Below are 24,946 nucleotides of genomic sequence, written 5' to 3' on the forward strand. Positions count from 1 at the left end.
AGATACCGCTTCACACACACTTGGACGGTTACCACGGAAAACCAGAAAAGGAGTGTTGGCGAGGGTGGGCGAACCCGGGGCCCCGTGCGCGGCTGGGGGCGTGTGAAACGCTGCAGCCGGCGTGGAAGACAGCACGGCGGCCAATTCAACAGAATCCTCATACGATCCACTGACCCCACTTCCGGGCGTGTCCCCCAAGAACAGAGAGTGGGAGCGTGAAGACCTGTGTGCACGCCTGTGTTCACAGCCACACTCCCGGCAGCCGCCCGAGCGTCCGTCTGCCGGGGAGCGACAAGCAGGCCGCGGTCCAGCCGCGGAATGGAGCGTTACCCTGCTTCACAAGGGAAGGACGTCCTGACTCCGGCTGCAACCCGGGTGGCCCGGAGGACACGCATGCTCAGTGAAATAAGCCGTCACAGAAGGACAAGTACTAGAGGATTCCACTCTATGCCGTCCCCGGAGTAGACAGATTTGCGGACGTGGAAAGTCAGTGGGAGCCAGGGGCTGGGGATGGGTGGTGGGGACAGCGGCCCAACATTATGCATGTATGTTTTTAAATGTTAATTTTTGAGCAAGAGAGACAAAGAGTGTGAGAGGGGAGGGGCAGAGAGAGAGGGAGACACAGAATCCGGAGCAGCTCCAGGCTCCCAGCTGTCAGCACAGAGCCTGTCGCGGGGCTTGAACCCATGAACCCCGAGATCATGACCTGAGCCTAAGTCGGAGGTTTAACCGACTGAGGCCCCCCAGGCGCCCCACATTATGAATGTATTTAATACCACTGAACCATCCCTTTAAAAATGGTTGGGATGGTAACATTTATGTGTATTTTAGCATAGTAAAAATTTTTTTGAAAAATAAAAAGGAGCATCAGGGTCCTAAAAACCTCACGGCCAAGGAACTAGTGCAGACAGAGGACGGAAAGAAAGGCTCTGGTGCTTCCGAGGTGGAGGAGCGACCGCAGTCCCGACCTAGTGATGCGAACAAGCGGATAGTCACACTTATTCTGAGTGGCTCAGGTGACGAGGGACAAGGCGCCCGTCTGCAAGGGTGATGTGCGGGGGCCGCAGCTTTGGTGGAGCTGGGCCGGCCGACAGCAGGGCCTGTAGGGCTCACAGTCCTGGGCACCCCTGTTCACGTGGTCTGCGCCCGTGGTCGGCTCTGTTCCGCTGGCCCAGGGGCTCACAGGAAAGCCTGGGGCTGGAGGACACCTGGGAGGGCACCCCAAGGCTCTGTCAAGGTCTGCACATGTCTGGGGCGAGGAGAACTAGAGACCCAGGCCATGGTGGTGGCTGCAGGGGGAGGGGAGGACCTGCCCTGAGCCAAGGGGGGAGGCTCTTTGCTTATTTGTAGGCTCGGAGGGACTCAGAGCCACCCCTGCCCCCCCGACCCCAGCCTCACCTGGCGCTGCGCCTTCCAGCACCCGCCCACTGAAGGCCTCCTGCCTGAAGACCGGCCGGTTGTCGTTCTGGTCCACAACCACAATCTCCAGGTCCGTGGGCTCCTCCAGGGTGGCTCCGCCCAGGTCCAGAGCAAAGGCCCTCAGCTAGCGAGCAGAGAGCCAGGGCTGCTGCTGGGCTCCCACCCGGCCGTGCAAAGGGACAGAAGTGCAGACTCAATGTCCCGCTGGGGGGAACACCAATTTAGACAGGGGAGAAAGGGCATGCGCCGGGGCGAGCACGCAGCAGGTGAGACCTCCCCGAAGACCAGCCTGCTTGCCCACAGCCCGGCAGGGCGGCTGCCTTGCTGCCCCTCTCGCCCTGGCTGCCAGGAAGCTCACAGCTATGTTTCATGAGATTGAAGGCACAGTCTCACTAGCGCTCCCGCTCCCTCCCTTCTGCTAAGGCTCCTCTTGGAGCATAATAAACCCGTGAAATGAAAATTAAGCCACTTCCCCCCCCTTTAGGAGAGCGAGTGCACTATCATTTCCAAGTAGGATCATGGTCTCTGGTGTAAGGGGACTGAGAACTTGTCCTCCAAGTCTGGAGGAAGAAGGTTCAGGGCACAGAAAAAGCAAAGTCAGAAGCCCCCTCCCCCAGGGCAACACTTTGGAGAGGCCGGGCTGGGGGGACACAGGACTGGAGGGGGTCAGGCTCCCCTCCGCAGGCCCTTCCTTCTCCAGCGCCCTCCCCACCAGCCTCTCTCTCAAACCTCACAATCCCACGCCCTCCAAGGGGTGGGTCTCGTGCTACCCTCCCTGGAGAATCAAGGACAGCTGCCACTGGGATGAGCCACACTGTGCGCTTCTGCACAACGCCCCGCCCCCCCAAACATGGCCGGCGGGGGCAAAGCTGGGGTGAGGTGTGAAGACTGCACCAGGCTCCAGGGGTGCTTTCCTGGGAGGCAGACAGCAGAGCGCTCTGCTGGGGGCTGCCCAGTCCAGTTCCCTGGGCAGGACCAAGCTCCACCTCCAGGGACCTCCGTTTGCTCATACCCATCTGTTAAATGGGAATACAATCGAGACCATCTTTGGGCTGCAGCTTCTAGTCCCAAATCCCTGTCCGCACCTACCAATGAAGGGCATGGGGCCTAACGTCCCAACCCTGGGACCCCAGGAGTGCCCCTCCCGCCAGCCCCCCAGCAGAGGGCCCCACCCTGAAGCGGTCCGTCTGCTCCCGATCCAGCATGGCATTCAGGAACACCTTCCCCGTGAACTTGTCGATGGAGAACACGCCCTGCGGCTCCTCGTCCACGCCGGGGCCCTGGATGCTGTAGAGGACGCTGCCCAGCGGCTGCTTGTCCGACTTGATCTGCCGGGGAAGGAGCCAGGCTGGGGGAGGTGCCACGGAACAGGGTCCCTCCCTCTTCCCCGGCCTTGGCCCCGCCGCCAGCAGCTCAGCCTATGACCCCAAGGGTTTGCTGTCCTAAACCACAGGCCCTCAGGGACCCTCCAGGGACAGTCCAGAGCCTGCTCTGCCCCTGGGGCGCCCAGGGGCCCCCTCACCTGCACCAGGGGGTACGGGAGACGCTTGTGGTTCTCGGACACACTGATGGGGGGGATGACCCAGGCCCTCCGCACGCGGCCTGACGCAGGCGCCCGGAGCCAGGGGTACAGGGCACTGGGGACCCCCAGGGACGGGTCCAGGCTCTGCAACAAAGGCACGAGCAACTGTCAGTCCTGCAGCGAGCCCAGGCTCCGAAGAGTACGTGAGCCACCACCTCGGCCCCCATCAGAGCCCTGAGCGCACGGGCCTGGGAGACCCAGCTGCCCCACACCAAGCCTGGAGCCCCCAAAGCCCTGCATGTGTCTCCTCTGCTCGCCTGGGAGCCCCTGGGACCTGGTGACTGTTTCCTGACTGGCCAGGGGGAAGCGGGGCTGCGGGCCCCACCTCCTCCCCCACCTCCTCCCAGAGCGGCCAGGCCCCAGGCCCCAGGGAGCGAGGAGCGGGGGGCGCTGGGGGCAGAGAGAGTCAGCAGTGAACAAGGCAGCTGATGGGGGAGGTTCCCAAGGATGCTTTGTGTGAGAAAGTGTGGCTAATGCGGTGGGAGCGCCCCTCCCCTTCCCCAAAGCAAAGCAGGCAAGGGGGCGCCTAAGGGGGGCTGTGGGGCTCCCCCAGAGGGTTTGGGGCCTCCTGGGGGGCACGGGGCTGCCTGTGGGGGGTGTGGGGCCCACCCAGTGCTTCCAGGAAGCAGGTGCTGGTGGAGGCCCACAGGCAGTGGGAAGGGGCTTCTCCAGGCTGCTCGGTGGGGATAAATGTGTAGCCCATTTCCAGGATGTCAATAGTGCCGGCAATTCGCTGGGCCCCACGCCACGGGGGGCTGAGCCCACGCCGTCCTCCCCAGCACCCCGGGATCCTCAGGGCCCTGGGGGTGCTCCCCCCCTTCTCCACACGTCCAGGGGGCCCTGGGAAGGGAAGATGGGGAGCACATGGCAGCCGTGCTCACCCTGCCCTCCCCAGGGGGTGTTGACACACCCCCAGGCCCTTCCCTGGGTCAGGCTTTGGCTCAGAACTGGGGCCACTGGGGAGCATGGCCCCACCTCCACAGTTCAGATGGGGAAACTGAGGCCCAAAAAAGGCACCCATCCCATGGGCCAGGGGCAGGGCTGGCAGCACAGACACATCCTGAATTTCCTGGGAAGGCCCAGGTTTAAATATGTGGTCTCTGCCCCACGGTCTTGGTGGGGTGCTGGCTGGTCTGAATGTGGGCTCGGGCACCGAGGCCGGCCCGCCGGGGGGCTCTGGCCAGGGGCGCAGAGTCTGGCTGGATTTGGTAAGAGATGGCAGCACGTGCGGTGGGGCTGGGGGGGGGGGCTTGGTCACATGCTGGGACCGGCTGGCTTTGGCTGCTGGAGAATGTACCCTCCAAGCCTGGTCATGCCCACCCCCCCCAAGCCCTAGGCAGGACAGGCCAGCTGGGGGCATGCAGAGGGGACACCAGCCCTCCATGCTCTGGGGATGACCCCAGAAGCTCTCTGGCCCCACCCAGGCTCTCCAGGCACTGGGCTCTCCTGGAGGAGGTGCTCCCTTCTAGCTAAGGTGGACAGGGGTAGCATCCAGGGCACCTCCGAGGGCAGCCATGCTCTCTGGCCGCCCTTCGCCTCCTCAACGCCTTGAGCTCACCCCTAGCTGCGGCCTGGGATGGGGTGGTCTGGTGGTTTCAGAGGCATGGGTGAGGGGGGTGTTCTGGGGTGACGGAAGGAGACACCAGCTGCCATCCCGTGTGACCCGCTGCCTCTGCCCCCCCCCCCCCGTCACACGCTTGTTCACAAAACAGCAGTAGCGCTCACAGGATGGCAGGTCTGTCCTTGGGGTCCCAGGGCACCTCCCCAGTTCCGGATCCTCCTCTCTCCTCCTCACCTGAAATCCCAGGGGCACTTTCACCTACAGGGGCCTGGAATCTGGGAGGCGGCAAACACGGTTTATGGAAAGGACCGAGCTCCTGGCCAGGCCCCCAAGCCCCCCACAGCCCGGCAGCGCTGGCCTCAAGCCTGCCTGGGTGGCACAGCATTCCCGCCAAGTGGAGCCCTGTTGGCCAGGGTCACCGTGCTGGTGGGGACAGCGTCTGTTTCCTGGGAGTCTAAGGGGGGCAGCATGGAGCTCAGCGTCCTCCTCTCTCTCATCCCTTTCTCCCCCCTCCCCAGGCTCTCTCAGCCCTCACGCCCCCTAGGAACAAGTACTGTCTCATTTCACGGTTACCCAGAGTAGGGCTCAGAGAGGCTGAGCCATTCGCTCAGGCCCACACAGCCAGAGAGCACCATAAGGAAACCAGCTTCTGAACCCCCATCGCTCACAGGAGCACCCACGCTGCTGCTGCCTGGCCTCCGTGATGGGTGGAGGGGGTGAGGGGGCCGCTCCTCAGCAGTCCCTGAGCTCAGGCTGCGGGAGAGTCTCCGGGGCACACTCTGCTCTGTCCAGCCCACCACAGAGCCCCTGGCCGCCCCCCACCCCCGTCTCTGCCAGTGGCCTTGGCTGACTTTCCGGGAGGCCCAGCAATGCGGTGGGGGCTGGTGTGGTCGTGGCAGAGCCTGGGACTCCGCGGTCCAAGTTCAGGAGGTCAGCAGAGCCACAGAGCCTTGGCAGGGCCCCCTGCCCAGATCAGAGGCTGCGGTGGGTGGGGTGGCCGGGCAGGGCCACAGCCCACTTCCGCCGTCCCCACCATCGCTCAGCCGGTCTCTGGCCTCCCACCAGCCCTTCCCAGGAGACGTGGCCGGCTGGGGGAGGGTCTGGAGCTGCCCAGGGATCACGGGACGTCTGGTGCCAGGACAAGCCACACGGACCCCCGGCACGTAGACAAAGTGAGAAGGCACCACCGAGTGGCCGTGTGCCCGTCTGCCCCCCGCTGTGCTGCTCCCACAACTATGGACCCATTTCCTCTAAGTGATGCCCAGTGATACCTCCCCCACTCACCCTTGGCCTTCCCTTAACCAAGAACCTTACAGAACGGTCTGGAAGCCACCGAGACTCCAAGGCCCCTGCCCCCCACTGGGGCCCGCCCCCAGCCTGACACCCAACCACAGTGGCTTCTGAGTAATAACCCCCCACTGTGGGAACCTCTGCGCGGACGTGGCCCACGGGGCCCTCTGCTTCTCCCCAGCACCCCGTGGTGGGCTCGGCACGAAGAATCCTAAGCTGTGGTGAAGCCCCCAGGAGCAGGGGAACCCCCGGTGGAGAAGCTGTTGACGGGGAGCCTGGTGGGAGGTGAGCGCCGGCTTCATCTCCTGGCACTGCCGGCCTGTGGGGCCCCTGGGACCCCCTAAAATCATTGCCGAGAGTCAGACAGCAGGCTTGGGCCTGGGCTGGACGTTTGCTCCTGTGGCCCAGCTTCCTGGAGCCCCGTCCACCCGGGACGCTTTCTGTTGCCCTGTCCAGTGTCGCTGGATGAACCGTAGAAACCAGCCGCAGGCCTGGGCTCTGAGAGGGTCAGGGGTCAACCGAGTGTGGGGGTTCTGGCTCGGGGTGTCTCGAGGTCTAGGAGGCAGGTGGGAGGCCTGGCGCCTGGTGGAACGTGGGCGGGGTCCCCTGGGCGGAGGGAGGAGCTGCCGGCCTGCACCGCCCGCAAGCTCCCCGGGCCGGAGCCCCTTCCGGCCAGGCTGGAATCTGCAGCCCCCCATTCCTGGACGGCCTGGCGGGCATCAGGCACGCGGGGAATGGGCCCAGCTGTCGCCCCTGCAGCTGCTGCAGGCTTCAAAGGAGGGGCAAGGCCACAGAGCAAGGGAGCAAGAGGAGTGGCTGTCCCTCCCCCCTCAGGGACAGATGCTGCCACGTGAGGGCCACTGTGCTCCTGGGCTGCCCGCTCCACCTTGGGGGGGGGGGACAGTCCAGGATGGCTCCCCTCTGCTGCCCCAGCTCCCATCACATTAGCACGACCGGAGGGTGTGGCCTACATGTGCCAGGTCCCTGGTCCCGCACTTTCCCACATCGCCCTTCACACCTCAGAGCCCCCTGGGGGTGCAGCCCAGGCCTCACCTTCCTTCCAGAAACCATGTGGCCCACAGACCCCAGCTCGCCCTGAATCATCCATGCTCTCCCGTGCCTCTCCCTGCCCCACAAGGGCAGGCCCAGCCATGGGGGTACAAAGGGCCAGAGGAAGGAGCCGAGGGACACTCTAAGCCCCCTAGCTGAGATTTTAGGGGACACATGCAGGGGAGGGATGTGCCTTGTCCCAAACCACCCAGATCAATGCAGAGCCCTGTCCCCAGGCCCCTGCCTCGCCTGGGCCAGCCACCATGAAGCTGGAGGAAGGGACATCTGGAGGCAGCCATCAGCTGCCATGCAGCTGGACAGGGAAGGACAAAAGTCTGAAAGCTGGGCTGGATGGGGGAGGGGTGGGGTGGACGTATTTCGTATTTTGGGGGGACCTCTAGGAATAGCTCCCCGCTAGCACTAATCTGAGCCACACTGAGGGCAGAACTTGCATCCAAGCCCCCGTTGGCTGATTCCCCCCAAATCCCCAAAGCCTCCAGCCATGGGGGGTGGGGGGCGGGTCATTCCTCAAGAGCCCCAGGGAGGGGAGAGGAATCTGCAGCAGAGCTACCCTGAACCCCAAAAGCAGGTCTCCACCATGCGCCTGTCCCATGTCCTGGGTCTGGGGCAGGGTAGGGGCAGGGAGGAGGCCCCAGAGCCGTGGAGCCTCTGGAGTGGAGCCCAGTGGGGGAGGGGGCGGGCATAGGGTCCTGCACGGGCAGCCACAAGCCCCTGCACTCGGTGTGACCTCCCTGCAGAGAGCTGGGGGAGTGCAGCTTGTGGGCCACTGGGGGGGGCAGGGGGCCCAAAGGCAGGGGTGCAGGTGACCCAGCTGGGGGGATCCAGCTGGGGGGCCTGATCAGCTTCCGGCCACAGCTGGGAGGTCTTTGGGAGGCCCAGAGTGGGTGCTGGGAAACTTGACTGTCCTCCCCAGCGGCAGCGGGAGGCAGCGGTCACCTGCGCGCACTCGCTCGGCCCTGGAGCTCACTACCTGCCAGGTGTGAGGGAACTGGGATCCTCCCTAACAGCGACCCCACCCCCGCCCAGCCCTGCCCCCCCTTCCCCCCCCCTCCCCGCGGCCCTGAACCAGCCTGGTCCTCCAGGGCCTGCGCCCAGGACGCCAGGAGAGGAGGCCCCCTCCCAGGGGGTGCCCTGGTCTGCCTCCTCCTACCCAGCCCTGCTCCCGGCTCCAGAGACCAGGGAGCTGGGGCAGGGGAGGCGCATGGGGGTGGCGGGCTGTGGGGGGGGGGGGCTGGCTCCGCAGGGCACTGCCAGGGGAGCGTGGATGCCTGGAGGGCACAGCTGCAGTTGCCCCTGCCGCGGGACACAGGGTGGGGGTGCCCCGAACTCCACTCGAGACTGACCGGGGTCACTGCCAGCCCAGCAGGAGTGTCCTCGGGGACCCCCCCGCCCAGGCTCTCACCGCAGGTCCAGCAGGCTTGACGGCGCACTTCCTGGGGAAGGGCCGGCCTGCTAGGGGGTCTCCTGGCGGCCCCCCAGCTCGACTCCCCGTCCAGTTCAGGCGGAGGCGGTTACCCTTTGCCTCTGGACCCCCTTGGTGCACAGAACGCCGTGGACAGAGCTGCCCACCGGGCGCCCTCGGCTCATGGGTCCTCCCAAAGGCGGCCAGGGCCGGCGGCCCCGGGAGCGTCCCACAGACTAGGGCAAGGGGCAAGGGACCCGCGCGGCCAGACACCTTACCTGGGCCAGCAGCCCGAGGGCGACGAGGAGCGCGGCGTCCATGGACCGGAGGAGTAGGGGCCGAGTGTCCTGCGGCAGCCTCCTGCTCGGACAGCACCCGGGCTGAGTGACAGCACAAGTGCGCGGGCGGGGGCCCCGAGTGAGTGACAGCACGTGTGCGGGGGCGGAGCAGGGGGCCAGGGGCGGGGCCCGGGCTGAGTGACAGCACGTGTGCGCGGCGGGGGCGGGGTCCGGGCTGAGCGACGACACGTGTGCGCGACGGGGGCTGGCCCCGGGCTGAGCGCCGGCACCTGTGCGCGGCGGGCCAGAACCAGCCTGGAGGCGGCCGTCCAGGGATGCGAGAGCCCCGGGATAAAGCAGCAAGATAAGGAAGGCCGTCGGAAAAGGCGGCGGTGGGTGGAGGCTGAGTCAGGACCAAGGGTGGATGGATTCGTTCAGCCATTAATTTTCACGTTACTGCTCCCGGAACTCACCAGGCACACTCTTGCCCCAGGGCCTTTGCACTGGCTGTTTCCTCTGCTGGTAGTGCTCTTCCCTTGGCTATCCCCAGGGCATGTTGCTTGCCGCCTTGAGGGCTTTGTCTAATGGGAGCTCCTGACCACCCTGTCAGGCACTGGCACCTGCCTGCTCATTGTAGGTCACAGTCTCTGGCACTGGGGTGGGGCTCCCCTGGGGCTAGCACAGAGGAAGGCCAGCCATAGACCTAGCCTGAGGTTAGCCCTCTCCAGCCCAGCAAGAGTCCTTCCCTCCTCCCCTGTCCCCAAGGGCCTCCTGTTCTGAGGCAATTATTGGTGATTTCTTACTGCTTTCTTCTTCAAGACCTGCGCTTGTGGTGCGTGTGTCCTGCACAAGCCCAGCTCGCAGTAAGGGAGGGTGGAGAGCACAGGGCCTGGCAAGGACCTTATGGGCTAACGCACTGCCTCTGAGCAGGGGGAGTGGGGGCTGTCCAGGGAGCTGCAGGGTCGGGCCCAGGCCTCTGCTCTCCTGTCCAGATCGTGGGGCTCTGGAGCAGGTGCAGCACCATCTGTGCCCTCGGCCTCTTTGGAAGGAGGCCAGGCTGCTTGAAGGAGGCTCTGGCAATGACCGAGTCCCTGGCACTCACTGCTCCGAGGTGGGGAGTTGGCGGGGAGCCCCTTCTGTCTCTAGGCTCTGAGGCCCTGGGCCTGGGGAGCGCCCCCTAAGGGCCACCATCCTGCCTCTGAGGTTGGGGGCCGTGGACAGGGGTGGGCAGCCCTCTGAATGCTTTGGGCTTCTGTTTTCTGGTACTAGTGCAGGGGTGAGGCAGAGGGGATGGGTGGCTGAGCCTGGTTAACCCCAGGCGCTCTAATGGGGGTGGAGGGACATGGAAGATCCCCTCCTTTCTCCCTGTTCGCCCATCCTACTGGCACCTTGCTCTTCACCATTTGTCTCCCACCCAACAATCTCAGGGGGTAGAGGTCCTCAAAGGGGAGGGTGAGCTGGGTTAGGTCATAGGTTAGCCCCAAGTGCAGGGAAGGGCCCCTGCGTGCTCCCCATTGGGGTCTTAGCCAAGGCCCTGGGAGCGCAGTTCTTCCCGCCGCCCTCGGTTTAAGGGGAGGGCTGGTTCCAGGAGCACCAAGGGCTTGTCCAGGGCTGGTCCCGCCCCCGCTCCCCACCCCTCGGCCGCAGGGCCCGTCCCCTCTCCTCCCTAATGAAGTACCGGCCCCCCTAGAAGAGCCCTCTCATTTTCACACGGACTGGGGGCACCCGACCGCCTGGACTCTCGGAGCCTGCAGTTCTGACCACACTTGGTGCTGCCCCCTTTCTGCAACTCTGCAGCCTCCCTAGGAGTCATCCCCTCCCCAGACTCTACCCTGCACCTCCCCCACCCCAGGCCGCACCGGAGTCCACACTCCACCCACAATCCTGCAGGGAGCAAGGGCAGTGCAGATGGGGCGTGGCCTCGGGGTGGCCAGCGCGCAGGGCACACGAGTGGGCGGGGCCCACGGCCCCTGCTCATCACACGCTGCCCCTTGAAGAGCCGCAGCCGCACCCCTCCGAGACCCGCGGTCTGGCCTGCAAGGCTAGGCCCTGGGAGGCCCAGACTGGGTGGGGGGTGCTCGGGAAGCCCTGGCGTCCTCCGGAAACCTGGCAAAGGTCAGGGCCGCTCCCCCCCGCCCCGCACCTGGCAAGGACGCTTCAGGGGGTGCCTTTGGCCTTCTGTTCTGTGACCAGGAGCAGACTCGAAGATGCTCAGCCACTAAGTCCGCGGGAACTTGTTCTGGCGGCGACACGCCAGGTGCTCAGGGGCCAACCTGCCAGCACCGGCTGGTACAGGCTGCGCTTTGCTCGGCGCGCGGGACGGCCGCACGTCCACGGCGCCTGCAGCCCGCCAGGGGGCGCCGTGCGCACGGCTCCGCTCCGCTCGTGGCGTCCGTTAAGGTCGGTCGGGCCGGCAAAACCGCTGAGAACGCGACGAGGGGCAGGCGGTTCAGGCTGCTGGGTGCAGGAGGGGGGCTCGGACTGGGGGTGGGCACGGAGGGGACGGGAGGAACGCCGGGGGCCGGGAGCTGCTGAGAGAAGGAAGTGACCCGACACCAGGTGGCAGCCTGGGCAGGTGACGTTCCCTGGGGTGCCTGTGGCCACCCACGTGGAGAAGCCTGGGGGCCGCCTGTAAGGACAGTAAAACCCGAATGGCGCCCAGGCACGGGTCTCCCGCCGCACGCGGCCCGTGTCTCCGGGCCCCTCACTTTAGAGGCCGGAACAGGAGGTCTCGGGGAATTCCAGACAGACCAACACAAGTGGGGCCTGGCCAGCAGCCTGGCCGACCTTCGGGAGCCCGGCCTGGGGGTGAGGCGAGCTGCCCGCTGCCTTTCCTCCCTTCCGCGCTCCCCCTTCCAGGCGCTGGGGCTTCAGAGCCGAGGAGCGTCCTCCGGGGCTGCCCTCCCAGGAGTCCAAGGGCCCAAACAGATCCTAACGGGGGTGGGGGCAGCGTAAGCGGTTCCTCAGCGGAGCTGGGCGATGGGTGCAGAGTGCGGGGGAAGCCTGAGGCCCTGACTAACCCCGGTGGCCTGGACGGGGCACTGGAGCCCTGCAGAGGGTGTCCCAGGGGACGGCACGTGGGTGGGCGAGGCCGGGCTGGCCTAGGAAGGGCGGGGCGTCAGGGCCCGGTCCAGGCCGCGCCTGCCCTCTGGCGGCCACAGGACACAGTGCAGGCGGGGGCCGTCAGCTCTGGGGAGTCCTTGTCTTTGTTCAGAAGCCCATGACAGTCCCCCAGACACATAGCGAGCAGCCATTCTCACACTGTGCTTTCGTGTCTCGGAGTCACAGGCAGCAGGCAGAAGAGAGGCTGAAGGGGGTTGGTGGCTCCGCCCCTCCCCGTGAGCTCTCTGGGCCCCGAGGGCTTGGCAACCAGGCGCTCACAGGCTGACCTGGGTGCTGATCACAGGGGCTGGGCCCAGGTGCCCCCGCCCCTCCCACGGAGGCTCTGGTCTTGGCCTCTCAGCAGGGCTGTCCCTGACTTCCAAGCCCCTAGCCACTGGGGCTGGGGTCCTGTCCTGCCCAGCTGCCACCAGCCCACACCTCCGATATACTGATGGCGATTCAGCCAGGGAGTGGCCCCAGGTTCACCAGACGTGGTTTCCCGTGTCCTTTAGGCGATAATCAGCCCCAGGGACCCGGTGCGGTGGCAGGGGAAGCTTGGTATTCTCCGGGTTCCTGCCATGCCCGCTGGCAACAGCAGGGGGCAGTGTGGCTCTAGGGAAGCCCTGGGAGGGGAGGAGGGAACAGTGGGCTGGCCCTCCCACTTTGGCCCAGAGGCCACCCCGCTCTGAGCTCTGGGGCCAGGTGGGCAGGGTGATGTGTCCTTTTCGCCCCCACCCTGGACACACCTGCCCCTTCCCAGGGCAAAGGGACCCCAGCATGGGCTGCTCGGCCTTCTTGCCTTCCCAGGAGGGACGGAGAGAATGCTGGCTTTGGGACCCGCGCAGATTCCTGTCCATGTCCGTCCCAGACATGGCCTCGGGCTGCCGGCCCCTCACCCACCACGGCCGGACCCCGCACAGCTCGCCGGAGGTCTGGCCGTGGTGCTGACCCCGCAGGCAGTGGGGCCTCCTCTCCGGGAGGCTGTGACCTCAGCCACGGGGCACTGTCATTGGCTGAGTCAGGTTGCCCGGCCAGAGCCCAAGGTCCTGGGGAACAGCCTGGCTGTAGCGACGCAGGCACACTCACAGGGCTACGTGGGGGGCAGGCCAGACAAGGTCACCGGGCATAGAGGGTCAAATTTTGGAGGAATTTGTGAGCTGTCCCCAGGTCAGTTTGGATGGAAAACTCACTACAGTAAAAACTCTCACCAAGACAGGCCGGGAGCCCATGCACCCCAATAACCTACAGCAGACAGGCTGGGGGCCCTGCACCCCAATAACCTATGACAGACAGGCCAGGGGCCCATATACCCCAATAACCTAGGGCAGACAGGCTGGGGGCCACGCATGCCAATAACCTAGGGCAGAGGGGCCAGAGGGCCTGCACCCCAATAATCTAGAGCAGGAGTGCAGCCCTCCATCCTGCTCCTTCAGTCTCAGGGTGCTGAGGACCCAGGGGAGGGGACGTGTGGGCAGGAAAGTGTGGAAGGTAGGAAGGGGGAGGGCAAGCCAGAGGCGTGTGGCGAAGTGGTGGCGGTGGGGGGCCAGGGTGGTGTGACACTGTGCTCAGGGCACGCACCAGGCTGGCCTTCCCCCCCCCCCCCCGTGTCTTCCCCCCACCGCGGGCGCTGGCCCTATGGCCTGTCTTTGGCACATGGAACAGAGGGACCAGGAGGGCATCCCCACTCGGGGGCCTGTGGAGACTCGGGATAAGCCCCTCTCTTCAGAGTGGCCTCAGTGCGTCTGCTTCCTGGCTGTCGCCACACAGGCCGGTTCGCAGGGTCCTCGGGCCCCGGGTGTGTGCCCCCAGGAGGGTCTCTGGGAGAGGCTGGCGGCCAGGGCTCCGGGCAAATGGGGCCACGTAGTGACTGGTCCTTTCCAGGCTGGGGGGCGGGGAGGCCAGGGGGCTGCAGGCCACGCCCTCCGTGCTCCCCCTTTCTTCCCGCACGGCGCCGAGGGCGCTCTCAGTCTGGGTGGGGGAGGGCTGAGGCGGGGAGAGCCTGAGCCCAGTCAGCACAGCCCCCGCCACCCCTGGCCAGCTCCCCTCAGCCAGCGCTGGCACCACTGTCTTTCACCGACATCAAGTGGCCCGGTGACAAGTTCAGGGGCAGAGAACCCCAGATAACCGCACGCGTCACACGAACGACCAGAAGAATCCGAGGCTGTCGGAGGATAGGTGTCTCACCCTTCATGCTGGGGCTGGGGAGGGGGGCTCACTCCGCCTACCGGCGGGGTCTTCGGGGGCCTCCAGTGACCGGGCCCAGGAGACAGAGGCCGGGCCTCAGGGCAGAAGGGTCGGGTCGGGGCAGCTGCTGCCCCACTGCACGGCTCGTGCCTCCCCAGCCACGGGGGCGTGCGGCCCGCCAGGGCCCAGCGCCGCGTCCCCCGGGGTGGGGCTCCCTGGGGCAGGACTGTACCTCTATCTCGTGTACCCGAGGTTAGGCCGCAGGTCGGGGGAGGGGCTTCCCCGGCGCCGGGTCAGGACTCCCCCCACCAGGTGCCTGCCTGAGTCCCCTCCTGACACTCGCACCTGTGCCGCAAGGGTGTAAGTGTGGGTGGACGGCCTGCCGGTGGTCTTCACCTTAGCACAGGGCCCGCTGGGGTCCACCCTGCCCTTGGCCTTGCCCTGGCCTGTGGTCTCCTTCCTCCCTGAGACAAAGGCACGGTGGTGGCCCAAGGTCTGTTGAGAAAAGCAAGACTCAGAACTCCCTAGAGACCCTGTGGCACCAACACTGAGACAGGATGACACCGCACTCATGTGCACAGAGGGCCTGGGGCCCCTGCTGAGTCCTGGGTACGTCAGCCGGGGCGCTGAGGGGACGTCGCCTGGCTGCCGTCTGCACGGAAATGGGGCTGATGTTAGTGACCCAAGTGCAGGTGAGCTGAGCGGGCCGGACAAGCGCGCTCCAGTGCGCGTGTGCAGAGGGGCGGCCGTGTCTGGAGAGCGCTCGGGCCGCGGGAGGACTCGGAGCGGAGCTCGGGCGGCGGGAGGACTCAGAGCGGAGCTCGGGCAGCGGAAGGATTGAGAGCGGAGCTCGGGCGGCCGTGTCTGGAGAGCGCTCGGGCGGCGGGAGGACTCGGAGCGGAGCTCGGGCGGCGGGAGGACTCGGAGCGGAGCTCGGGCGGCGGGAGGACTCGGAGCGGAGCTCAGGGGGCAGGGAGGACTGAGAGCGGAGCTCGAGGGGCGGGAGGACTCGGAGCGGAGCTCGGGGGGCGGGAGGACTCGGAGTGGAGCTGGGGGGGGAGGACTCGGAGCGGAGCTCGGGCGGCGGGGTACTCGGAGCCGAGGCATGTGTGGGACTAGGAGGTCCTCTACAGCCTGAGAATGACAGGCTCCTGAACTGGGGAGATAGGAGAGTCAAAGGTGCCAGAAGCAGGGGGTGCAAGGAACCGGCTTGCACCCGGGCAGCCCATCTTTCAAGAGTGAGGACAAAATAGAGGCCCCCATGTGTTGAGGCTGAGCAGGTGGGCCACTCCAGAGACGCTGCCAAAACTGTCAGAGAGCGTTCTTTATGACAAGGAAATCCGTTGAGCCAAGAGATTCAGAAAATGTCACTAAATTTATCCAGTTACTGTAAAAACAAAGCCTATGCACTTTTGTTTCCAAAACAAAACAAGACGGAGACTGTAAAGAAGCGTGCCACGGGGCGGGGCCCCATCCTGGCCACAGCGCCCGCCTACTGCGTGACCACAAACTTGGAAAAGGTGCTGTGAGCGTTATACATGTTCAAAAAGTTTAAAGGTACTCAACAGAAATGTAATTATATTTATTTTTAATGTAAAACATTTTTTAATGTTTATTTTTGAGACAGAGCATGAACAGGGGAGGGGCAGAGGGAGAAGGAGACACAGAATCGGAAGCAGCTCCAGGCTCCGAGCTGGCAGCACAGAGCCCGACGCGGGCTTGAACCCACCAACCGAGAGATCATGACCTGAGCTGAAGTCGGACGCTCAACTGACTGAGCCCCCAGGCGCCCCAGTATTCTATCATTATTTTTAAGTAACCGCCATGCCTAGCGTGGGGCTCTAACTTACGACCCTGAGATCAAGAGTCACAGGCACTACCCACCAAGCAGCCAAGCGCCCCGGAAATTTAATTTATAATTTCCAAATGCACTAAGGAGGAAAAAGCAGAGGTTATTAAAACATCAAAACAGAAGGCCAAGCAAGAAGCCAAAAATCCGTAAGGTGGTGGGCAGAAAATGCCGAATAAGATTGCAGGGTGAAGTCTAACTACAGCCAACTGTCACATAAACAGCCTACGATCAGTGACGAAGACGGGCTCTGTGCTCACGGGAGACACATCCCAAACCAAACGGAGCCAGTGAGGAGGAGCCCGGGGTGGACGGTCGGATGTGCCCCTGACCAGGGAGGAGCAAGATTTCTCAGAAAAAGAAAACTTAGGGGGAAAACACCAATAGGGATAGAAATGCTACCAATTCAGCAAAAATATTTAATAGTCGAGAATAAATGGGTCAAAGAACCCGGCGCTGAGCACACGAGGGGAAGGCGGAGCGGCCTGCCGTGCGCAGATCGAACAGGCCGGTCCCGGAGTGGAGGCTGGCCCTGCGGTGACCGCACTGTCACGTGTCCAGTCACTTGGCTCTGAGGCAAAGCTGGCTGCGCAGGGGGCAGAGCAGGTGCCTGGGCTTCTAAGACCTGGGACCCCAGGCCTGTGTGTGCAGGATGACGGAGAGCAGGAGGGACGCAGGGGACCGACAGGTGCTCCCAGGCGACCCGCGGATTACGAGATTAAGTCAAAGTAGAAATGACGGTTTGGAACCAGAAGTGCCACGTGGCAAAGCGTGAGGACGCTCCAGTGGCGCCTCAGCACCGGGCTGTCATCACAAGGACGGGCCTGGCGGGGGCCAGCCAGCGACGGCCCAGCCGAAGCCGCCAGCGGAGGCCAGGCCGCCCTCCGGGGGCAGGAGAGGCGGGCGATGGCGGAGGCTCAGCAAGCAAAGCAGCCACCGCCGCGCAGATGAGCAAACAGGGAGGCGGGCAGGGAGGCCGGGCGGCCGTCAGCACCACGAGGTGTATTTACGTGGGCAGACAAGGCAGGGGACGTCCCCTGAGAGCGGACGGCAGGCCAGTTCTCACGGAAGACACACGATCCCGTGGACTCAGAGAAGCGACGCTGGTGGACAGAGCAGTCGTCATCAGGCACATCACACTGGTGACTGGAGAGCCTCCGGCCCTGCCCCCAGGGCCAGTTTTACCACCTTCAAGCCTGAGTAAAGACGCAAGCCCACGTCCAGCACTCAAACCCCCGGTGAGAAGCGTGTTGGGATTCAGAAGCTTTCGGATGTGGGGGAGGCTCGCGTTACTCCCTGGCGGTCTGGGACGGCACCGTCGCGGCGGCTCAGGCAGCGGTGACAAAGCTGAAGGCTCCAGCACATCTGGAGTCCCGCGCGGGCGTCCCGGTTCACGGCCCCGCCCCCGGCTGCATCCCCACGAGGCACAGCGGCCGGGGTGCCCGCGCCCCCGCTCCGGGCACCATCACCCGCGCCGGCGGTTTCGACATAGGGGCTCGGGAAGGGGCACAAGCATTTCAATCCATAGCGCCCGCCAGACCCGTGTAACCCCAACAACAACAACAAGGAAAACGGGCAACTTTTAAAGCTTCGTGGAGTTGGAATCGTAGGTAAGAAACCACAGGGCCGTTCAACAGTCCCATTAAACAGGACAGCTCGGGCCCGGTGTGACCACGCAGGGTCTGTCCCAGGGACACGACTGCGTTTCAGGGCAGACCACCAGCGGGTCCGTGCTGACAGCAAAGCCGGGGGCGCCCGGGGGCTCAGCCGGTTCAGCACCCCACTCTCGGTTTCGGCTCAGGTCACGGTCCCGTGGGTCGTGGTTTCGAGCCCCTTGTCGGGCTCTGCGCTGATGGTGAGGAGCCTGCTTGGGATTCTCTCTCCCGTCTCTCGGCTCCTCCCGTTTCCCCTCTCAATAAATAAACCTAAAAAAACTTTTAAAACGCAGTCAAAGACAGACAGGATGGCCAAATAGAGAAGAAAACCTCTCGGTGCAATCTAGCGCTGGTTCCCCGAGCATCTTAGCAAGAAACGTGCCGGTGGGAGTCAGGCGTCCCCCCCGCTGGGTGGCGGCCCTGGGGCATCTACCCCTTTCTGGTTCGTAGGTCCGGGCACATTTCAGCGGCGGGATGAGAGAGGAGCGGGAGGCACAGGACACGTGACCGGCACTGGGCAGGCGTCGACCTGCTCAGTTGAGCAAGGCTGCGGGACGGAAACCCAACAGCCGCACCCCTGACCAGTTAGAACCTGGATGAAAACTCCCAGTCGGGATTCCAACACGAATGAAAAAGGACCTGTTCCCAGCCCTCTTTAAATGATCACTGAGCAAACACCACAGGGAGGAGTCCAGAAGACGCTGAGCTGGGTCATGTTAGTGGACCAGAGGGCGCGCTTCTGTGAAGATGTCAGATGTCGCCAGATTAACCTATAAATGCCATCACTTCCAATAAGTTTTTTTAAAAAGGAACTTTAGGGGCACCTGGGTGGCTCAGTTGGTTGAGCGTCCAACGTCAGTTTGGGTTCATGGGTTCGAGCCCCGCGTCGGGCTCTGTGCTGACAGCTCAGATCCTGGAGCCTTCTTTGGGTTCTGTGTCTCCCTCTCTCTCTACCCCACCCCGGCTCATTCTCTCTCTCTCTCTCTCTCTCTCTCTCTCAAAAATAACACATTAAAAGAAAATTAAAAAATAAAAAGGAACTTTAGGCTGTTCTTAAAATTCAGGAGGCAGAAGAGAAGGCCAGGACAGTTCTGGAGAAGGAAACGGGAGCGGTGCCTTGTGCTAACCAGTGCCCCGCTTTGGAAACAGGGCAGAGGGGACGCAGCCTGAGCGGGGCAGGCCCGGAAGCTGGGCAGAGAGCGGAGGCCACACTCAGTTCGGTGGGCAGAGGGAAACACTGATTACTCTGCATGGGAAAAATCAGGGCCTTTCACATGACGCGTGAAAATAAATTTCTAGTGAAAGGCTTACACGAGAAAAGCCAAGCTTTGTAACTTTTAGAAAAACACGCAGGAAAGTGTATTTAAGAACTTGGGGAGGAAAGGAGTTTTTAGACAAATACTCAAACCATAAAAAACATGAATGCATTTGGACCTATTAAAATTTAAACACTCTGCACGTCAATAAAGAAAATAAAAGGCAAGTCACACAACCAGTGCATAATCAAAATTACCAACAACCAACTCAAAACTGGGCAAAGAACACGAACAGGCAATTCACAAAATGGAAAATTCAAGTGGACAATAAATATATTCAAAATATCCCGCCTAAGAAGCAATTAGGGGAGAACAAATTAAAATAAAGAGATCCTACTTCCCACCCAGCACCACGGCAGAGATTTAGCCTGTCCGTCCATGCTGCATGGAGGTGAGCTGCGGCGTCTTGTCTGGTGGAGGCCGGTGCCTACGACCATGCCATCCACAAGGTGACATGTGTGAGGGGTGGGCCTCTGTGGCGCGGCCCAGAGCTTAGGTCCACAGACACAGCAAGTGGCAGAACAGCATGACGCCAGCAGCAGGTTGGTGTCAGCTTGGAGAGCGCGTAACACAAGCGCTGGGCACTGTGCGCTCAGCTCCTGAATGCGGGAGGGGGGCTGGGACTTCTTGAAAAGGATCTGAGGCAAGTCCTGCCCGAGGCCATGACCCAACAGGCTGGGTAGACTCAGCACTGGCCCGTCTTCTTTCCTCCATCCTCAATGTTTAAAATACTTCTGAAACATGTTCTTGATCCCCTGTGAGTAGATGTCCCCGTTCTGGGGAAGGGAGAAGTGGGGATCCACATGCCGGCTGTTTAGGGGCACAGGGTCCCAGGCTGGAGCCTCGTGCCAGCGGCCGCCGGCTCCCAGCATGTCTCTGAGGTAGCCTTGATCTGGCCCTCACTGGTCACTGGGGGCCCAGGGGCAGCTGACACCAGGCAGGAGGCTTCAGAGCCCAGATCTGTGTCGTCTATAAACATGTGTGTGTCTGCATGTGATTATGTGTGGCTGTGCACGTATGTTTCTACATGCATGTGCATACATGCGTCTGTACGGTGTGTGCGCGAACATCCGCTCAGGGCGCAGCCCGGCCGGCGCACCAAGACCAAGACATCGTCTCCTAAGACGTGGCTCTTCCCCAGTGAGGCAGGTGCTAACGGGAACCTCACGGATGCTGTGTGGATGCGGCTGCTTGTGGCTGTTAACGGTTTTATTGCGTGCTGGTGGGGACAGCGCTGACCGGGTGGAAGGAAGGAGACGGCTTAATGGCCTGTAGCCCTTACGGAGTGATTACCTACAAGCAGACTGTTAGCGGATGACGTGACCTGCAAGCCGATGACGAGATGCTGCTTGGGTGGGTGGGAGGGGGTGCAGCGGGGCCAGGGCCGCCACCCGCTGGAGCGTGCAGACGCGCGGACCCTACACGCAGTCCCCACTGGGCAGGTCACACCTGGAAGCAGGCACGCAAACCCACAGGCAGTTGCTGGTGCGCACACATGCGCAGGGACGCCCCGCCCGCATGCCTGTGCTCCCTCTGACCTGGAAGTCCACCTGCCGGCACATGCAGGGAGATGGGGCCTTCAGGGAGGACCTCGGCTGGTCACCTGCCCTAGACCCCCTCGGAGGGGCTGCGTGGTCTGGGGGAGAGCAGGTCAGGTGGGAGCTGCCTCCTGGTACCTGCTCTGAGCTTGGCCATGGACAGGGCTGTACTGCAAGAAGGGCCTGCCTCTCAGACTCAGCCTGTGCCTCTGGGCCCCAGCCATCCTGAGCTCCTGCGCCTGCACCCCTGCTTCTGGGGCTGGGCCCCTGAATGGAGGACCCAGAAAACCTACCTGTTGGGGGCTGAGGGCCAAGAGGGAAACCCCTTGCCAAGCCTGTGGCCTGCACCGGGCCCAGGGAGGGGCCTTCAGGAATGGGATTCCCATCAAATCCTTCTGCCTCGGGCGTGGGCACTGTGTCCCTGCCTTGCCTGTGGAACAGGCTCCGAGAGGCACAGGGGCTGGTGTGCAGGTGCCCTGGCCACCCACCTCGGTGCTTTCCCCATAGGACTGTCCCCAACATGGGACCCAGGAGAGGGAAGGGGACGCAGGAATGCTGGGAGGTGTTGGCAAGGACACAGCTGGGCCTCCTGCCCCGGCTGAGTGATGGTACCTGGAGACGCTGTCCCCAAACGCCTGTTCCTGCACCCAGACCCGCTTCCCACACGCTGCACCTGCCACGGTCACAGCCACTCGGGCATGGAGGGGCTGGGTCCACAGGAACCAGCGGCTGCCCACTGAGGGGACACTGCCACCACACAGCCGGGGGCCTCGGTGCTAAGACGGAGGTGTTACAAGGCTCCTTCCTCCTGGGGGCTCCAGGGGATGGTCCATTTCCTCTTTCCCGGCTTCTAGAGGCATCCATGGCCCACAGTGTCTGCCTCTGGGTCCCCAGGGATGGCCCCGGCAAGTCTCAGTGCCGACCAGGTCCTGGGTGAGCTCCTTGCAGACGGCCTCCCGCCCGGACCGCGGCGCCTGCACTGTTGGGCTTGGTTAGTTGTCTGACCTCACCCCAGACAGTGGGGTTTCCACCCGGCCTCCCTCCCCCTGGGACCTGGGGCCGCTGCCCACCCCACGGCCGCCAGTGTGCTGTGCCACAGGCTGGAGCACCTGGGTGTCCGTTCCACACAGCCCGGCTGCAGCAGTGCGTGGGGGCCTGAGTGGGGCCGCTGCTCTCCCCTCCCTCGGACTCGGGGTGCCCCCCCACCTCATGGCCGAGGGTCCCGGGCGGCCACCCCGCCCCGTGGCCGTCCATCTGTGGCTTTACTAGCTCTCCGCGCCCGTGCCTCCCTGCAGCTCTTCCCCAGGGACGCGTCCGATTGCCGTGGACGTGTTACAGATGCGGGCGTGGTAATCTGATTTCGATCTATCCAGTGAGCTCAGAACTTCCTGCGGTGCCGTTTTAACAAAGGACATGCTGGGCCTGCAGTCGGGACAGGGGGAGCTGCGGGGGCTCCGAGGTTCCAGAGAGCGGCCACGCACCCGTGGCCATGCACACAGGACCACAGTGACGGAGGCGACCCCAAGGAGAAAGACGGGACACGGGATGGGGCAGACCCAGCCAGGTGTGCAAGGCTGGGGAGCCCTGGCGGCCCGGTCACAGCCACGTCCGGCGGCCGAGGGCAGGGGCAGGGTGGTCACCGGGGGCCCAAGGGCCAGGCCGCACACAGGCCAGGGCTGCTTCAAACACCAGAGCCGCACTTATCGAATGTACCATTCGGCGCTTGAATCTTCTGAAAAAATATTTTATGGAGAAATTCAACATAAAAGAGACACAGAGTTGGGCTTTCACAGCTTCAGCTGATCCCAGGGGTTCTCGGGAAAGCACCCTTAGAATCTGGCTACAGGGCTGGTGTGCGTGCAGGCACTCGTGTGTGCCGGCGTGGCTGTGGCCCTGTGGCCCTGAAGGCATGTGTCTCCAGCCCCTTCAATCCGTCAGGCACAGCCGGGTCCACACGACTGTGCTGTCTGCCTCCCCAGCCGGGCAGCCCAGACTCAACGCACCAGGGCCCGCGGCCTTGCCCGGACCCAGAGCACTCGGACGGCTTCCTCCCTAGGCTTCTGGGGGGCCCATGCTCACCTGTGTCGGTGGGGGCAGCCAGCTGACACAGTCTTACCCCAGGGCCCTCGTGGGGACTGGCCCCCACCCTGATGGGACAGGCATCGTCCGGCCTCACTTCCCATTGCACCCCTGGGAGGGGCGTGGGAAGAGGGTTTCAGGAGAAGCCAGGTCCCACGTGTGAAGGCGGCAGGGGGAGGCCCCAGGGCACAGAGGGGAGGCACGGAAAGGTCAGAGCATGGACTGCAGTGGCCATGGGCCTGGGCGAGCCCCTGACCGTCGGGGACCCTGCACTGTTGACGGTGGCCAGTAAGGGGATAGGCGTGCGGCACCTGCTGTGGCTGTGGTGGGCGTGGGCAGGGGTGCGTGGCAGCCTGGCCTGTGTGGCCCGGCCCACAGGGGAGCTGTGGGGGGCTAGGAGGTCTCAGCTGGAAGGCACCATGAGGTCACGAGCCTCCCCAGACTGGGCTCCAAAGGAAACAAAGCCCTGAGGCCCTTGGCCAGAAGCAGAAGAGCGCTAAGGAAGTGCCAGCCTCAAGTCACGAACAGGGAAACTGAGGCAGAAATGAGGCCGTTTGGAGCCTGCCCCCACCTCACCGGCCTCTGCTGGCCCCAGCGCCTGCACGTGTGGGTGGGGGCATCCACTGTCTGCACGAGCCTGGGGTGCTCCCTCCCTCAGGGCCCGCCCCAAGGCCGCCGCCTGGCTCTCCTCTGGGAGTGGAGTGCAGGGCGGCATGGACGCCGCTGTCCAGCCAAGGGGGACCCTGCGGAGCCTCGTCACGCTTGGTCACATCACTGACAAGTAGGACACAGCATTGTGTCCTGAGGGGCACATGTCCCCAGAACAGGCCAACGTGCTTCTGTGGTCCCGTTAGTCGACAGTGACTATTACGTTTTCCAAGTATTTGATACAGATTACAGCATAAACCGAGTAATTCTGTAAACATTTTCGGGAGATCAAAATTTTCAGGATTAAGAGACACAGTGTCAAATCAGGGGGATAAAGTAGGGGCCCTGCGGCGTTCCATCTCGTCCGCCCCAGTGGCAGGTGGCTGTCTGGTCACAGGGCGGGACCAGGGCAGAGGGCAGCCAGCGCGCGTCCCAGGCTCAGGTGGGGGCGTGGGCTGGTCACCTGGGGCAAGCACCACGCCCGGGGTCAGGCCTTCGGGGAGCCAGGCCGCACGCTGCGCAGGGGTAGGGGAGTCGCGGGCCGGCTTCTACAGCCTCTCAAGCACCTTGCCCCTGCCCAGGGCCAAAGCGGCCCCTCCTGGCCGTAGCCCCATTTTGCTGGTCTTTCAGACACGCTTTCCGGGCACATGATGTTCAGGAAAAGCTCAGACTCCAGCAGTCTCGGGCGCAGCAGCTGCGGTGATCTCCAATAAACTACCCAGAAGCTTCTGGATTTTCCGCTTGGCGTGTGGGTGGGGTACCCACGTGCCAGGGCCAGCACCACTAAGAGCAGAGTGTGGGGCTGCAGGGCGGATGCAAACGGGCCGGTGGAGGGTGTGGCACAGAGAGGCGGGTCAAGGGTCGAGGCCCGGTGACCTCCCCCACCCAGCGGATCCACAGTGACAGGGGCCTTGCGGCTGCAGAGCCAGAAACCCGGACCTGCTGGCTCACCCATCACCGAAGCTGCCAGCCCCTGGTCTAGAAAGTTCCTTCGGGGACCCCGGGGCCACACGCACAGCAGGGCACGCTGCTGCCAGCCCTGAGCTGAGTCGCGTTGGCCCTAAAGGCCCACGTGAGTGAGCCCGTGCGGACGGACGCCCGTCGGCGACCCGCTCAGGTGCCGGGCTGTCCCAGAGCCCTCACCGGGACGCCCAGGCCCACTCTCGGGGTCAGGTGTCCAGCCAGAGGCCCTGGGGGGGCGGTCACAGGTGCCCTGGGGGGGCCACACGGGCAGCCCGGGCTGTGGGAGGCGCTCGGCTGTGCTCGCGGAGATGCGGGACTTTGCCCCCAGCACGCGGACCCCACGCAGCACAGCACATGCTTGTTTTCTCCGCACAGACTTTACTGAGTTTTGCTTGGAGACCTGCTGCCCGGAGCACGCGCTGGACGCGGCGAGGACCCGCCCGGCAGACGGCAGCACGGGGGGCTACACGGTGTGGCTGTGAGGACGCAGCAGAGGGGACGACGGGGGTCACGTTGGATCTGGACGCCAGCCTGAGGCCGAGGCTGCGCTGCGCCGGGACCGCGCCGCTGCCAGCCCCGGCCCTGTTCCCCCTGATCCGGGGCTCCAGGTCAAAGGGCACCCGGCTCACTGGGGTAGAACCGCCTGACGAGGTCTCTCTTGTTGACCTTGCCCATCTGGTTCCGCGGGACCTCCTCCACCAGCAGGAGCTCCGAGGGCACAGCGTACGGGGCCAGGACGCCCCTGCAGACGGGAGCGGGGTCTGAGTGGAAGGCACTTGGGGCCTGAACAGCTCCCTCCCAGGGCAACAGGGACCCCGGCGAGGTGGGCAGATGTCCCGTGGGGCCCGAGCCTGCTCCGGGAGGGCGTCCCTGCTGCAGGCCACCACAGGGAGGGGCCTCGGCCTGGGTTCCAGGCCCACCTTGGCCAGGGGACAAGCCCTCCTCAGGGCCAGGCCTCCCAGAGCAGGGCTGCTGCCAGTCGGACGGAACGGCAGGTGGGCAGGGCAGG

General features: G+C 64.1%; 2 protein-coding genes across 4 annotated transcripts in view; both read right to left on the bottom strand.

Annotated features, from left to right (window-relative positions):
- Positions 1-10,907, bottom strand: part of CDH15 (cadherin 15) — an 18,088-nt gene extending 7,181 nt beyond the window's left edge. Inside the window, exons 1-5 of one of the 3 annotated variants that reach the window (XM_029924130.1) lie at positions 10,747-10,907; positions 8,604-8,685; positions 2,942-3,085; positions 2,592-2,747; positions 1,399-1,543 (exon numbers count right to left, since the gene is read on the bottom strand). In XM_029924130.1, the coding sequence (XP_029779990.1) occupies positions 1,399-1,543; positions 2,592-2,747; positions 2,942-3,085; positions 8,604-8,645 (487 nt within the window). In that variant the 5' untranslated portion in view covers positions 8,646-8,685; positions 10,747-10,907. Of the gene's footprint in view, positions 1-1,398; positions 1,544-2,591; positions 2,748-2,941; positions 3,086-8,603; positions 8,726-10,746 lie in introns of those variants that run through there. The other 2 variants (XM_029924129.1, XM_029924131.1) reach the window with 2 other exon arrangements.
- A 12,330-nt stretch (positions 10,908-23,237) lies between these two features.
- The window catches only part of ACSF3 (acyl-CoA synthetase family member 3), a 38,049-nt gene continuing 36,340 nt past the window's right edge, over positions 23,238-24,946 (bottom strand). Inside the window, exon 10 of the mRNA XM_029926085.1 lies at positions 23,238-24,679. Coding sequence (XP_029781945.1) covers positions 24,547-24,679 — 133 coding nt within the window. The 3' untranslated portion in view covers positions 23,238-24,546. The remainder of the gene's footprint in view (positions 24,680-24,946) is intronic.

This window comes from Suricata suricatta, chromosome 16, assembly GCF_006229205.1.
Source record: "Suricata suricatta isolate VVHF042 chromosome 16, meerkat_22Aug2017_6uvM2_HiC, whole genome shotgun sequence".
Classification (NCBI taxonomy): Eukaryota; Metazoa; Chordata; class Mammalia; order Carnivora; family Herpestidae; genus Suricata; species Suricata suricatta.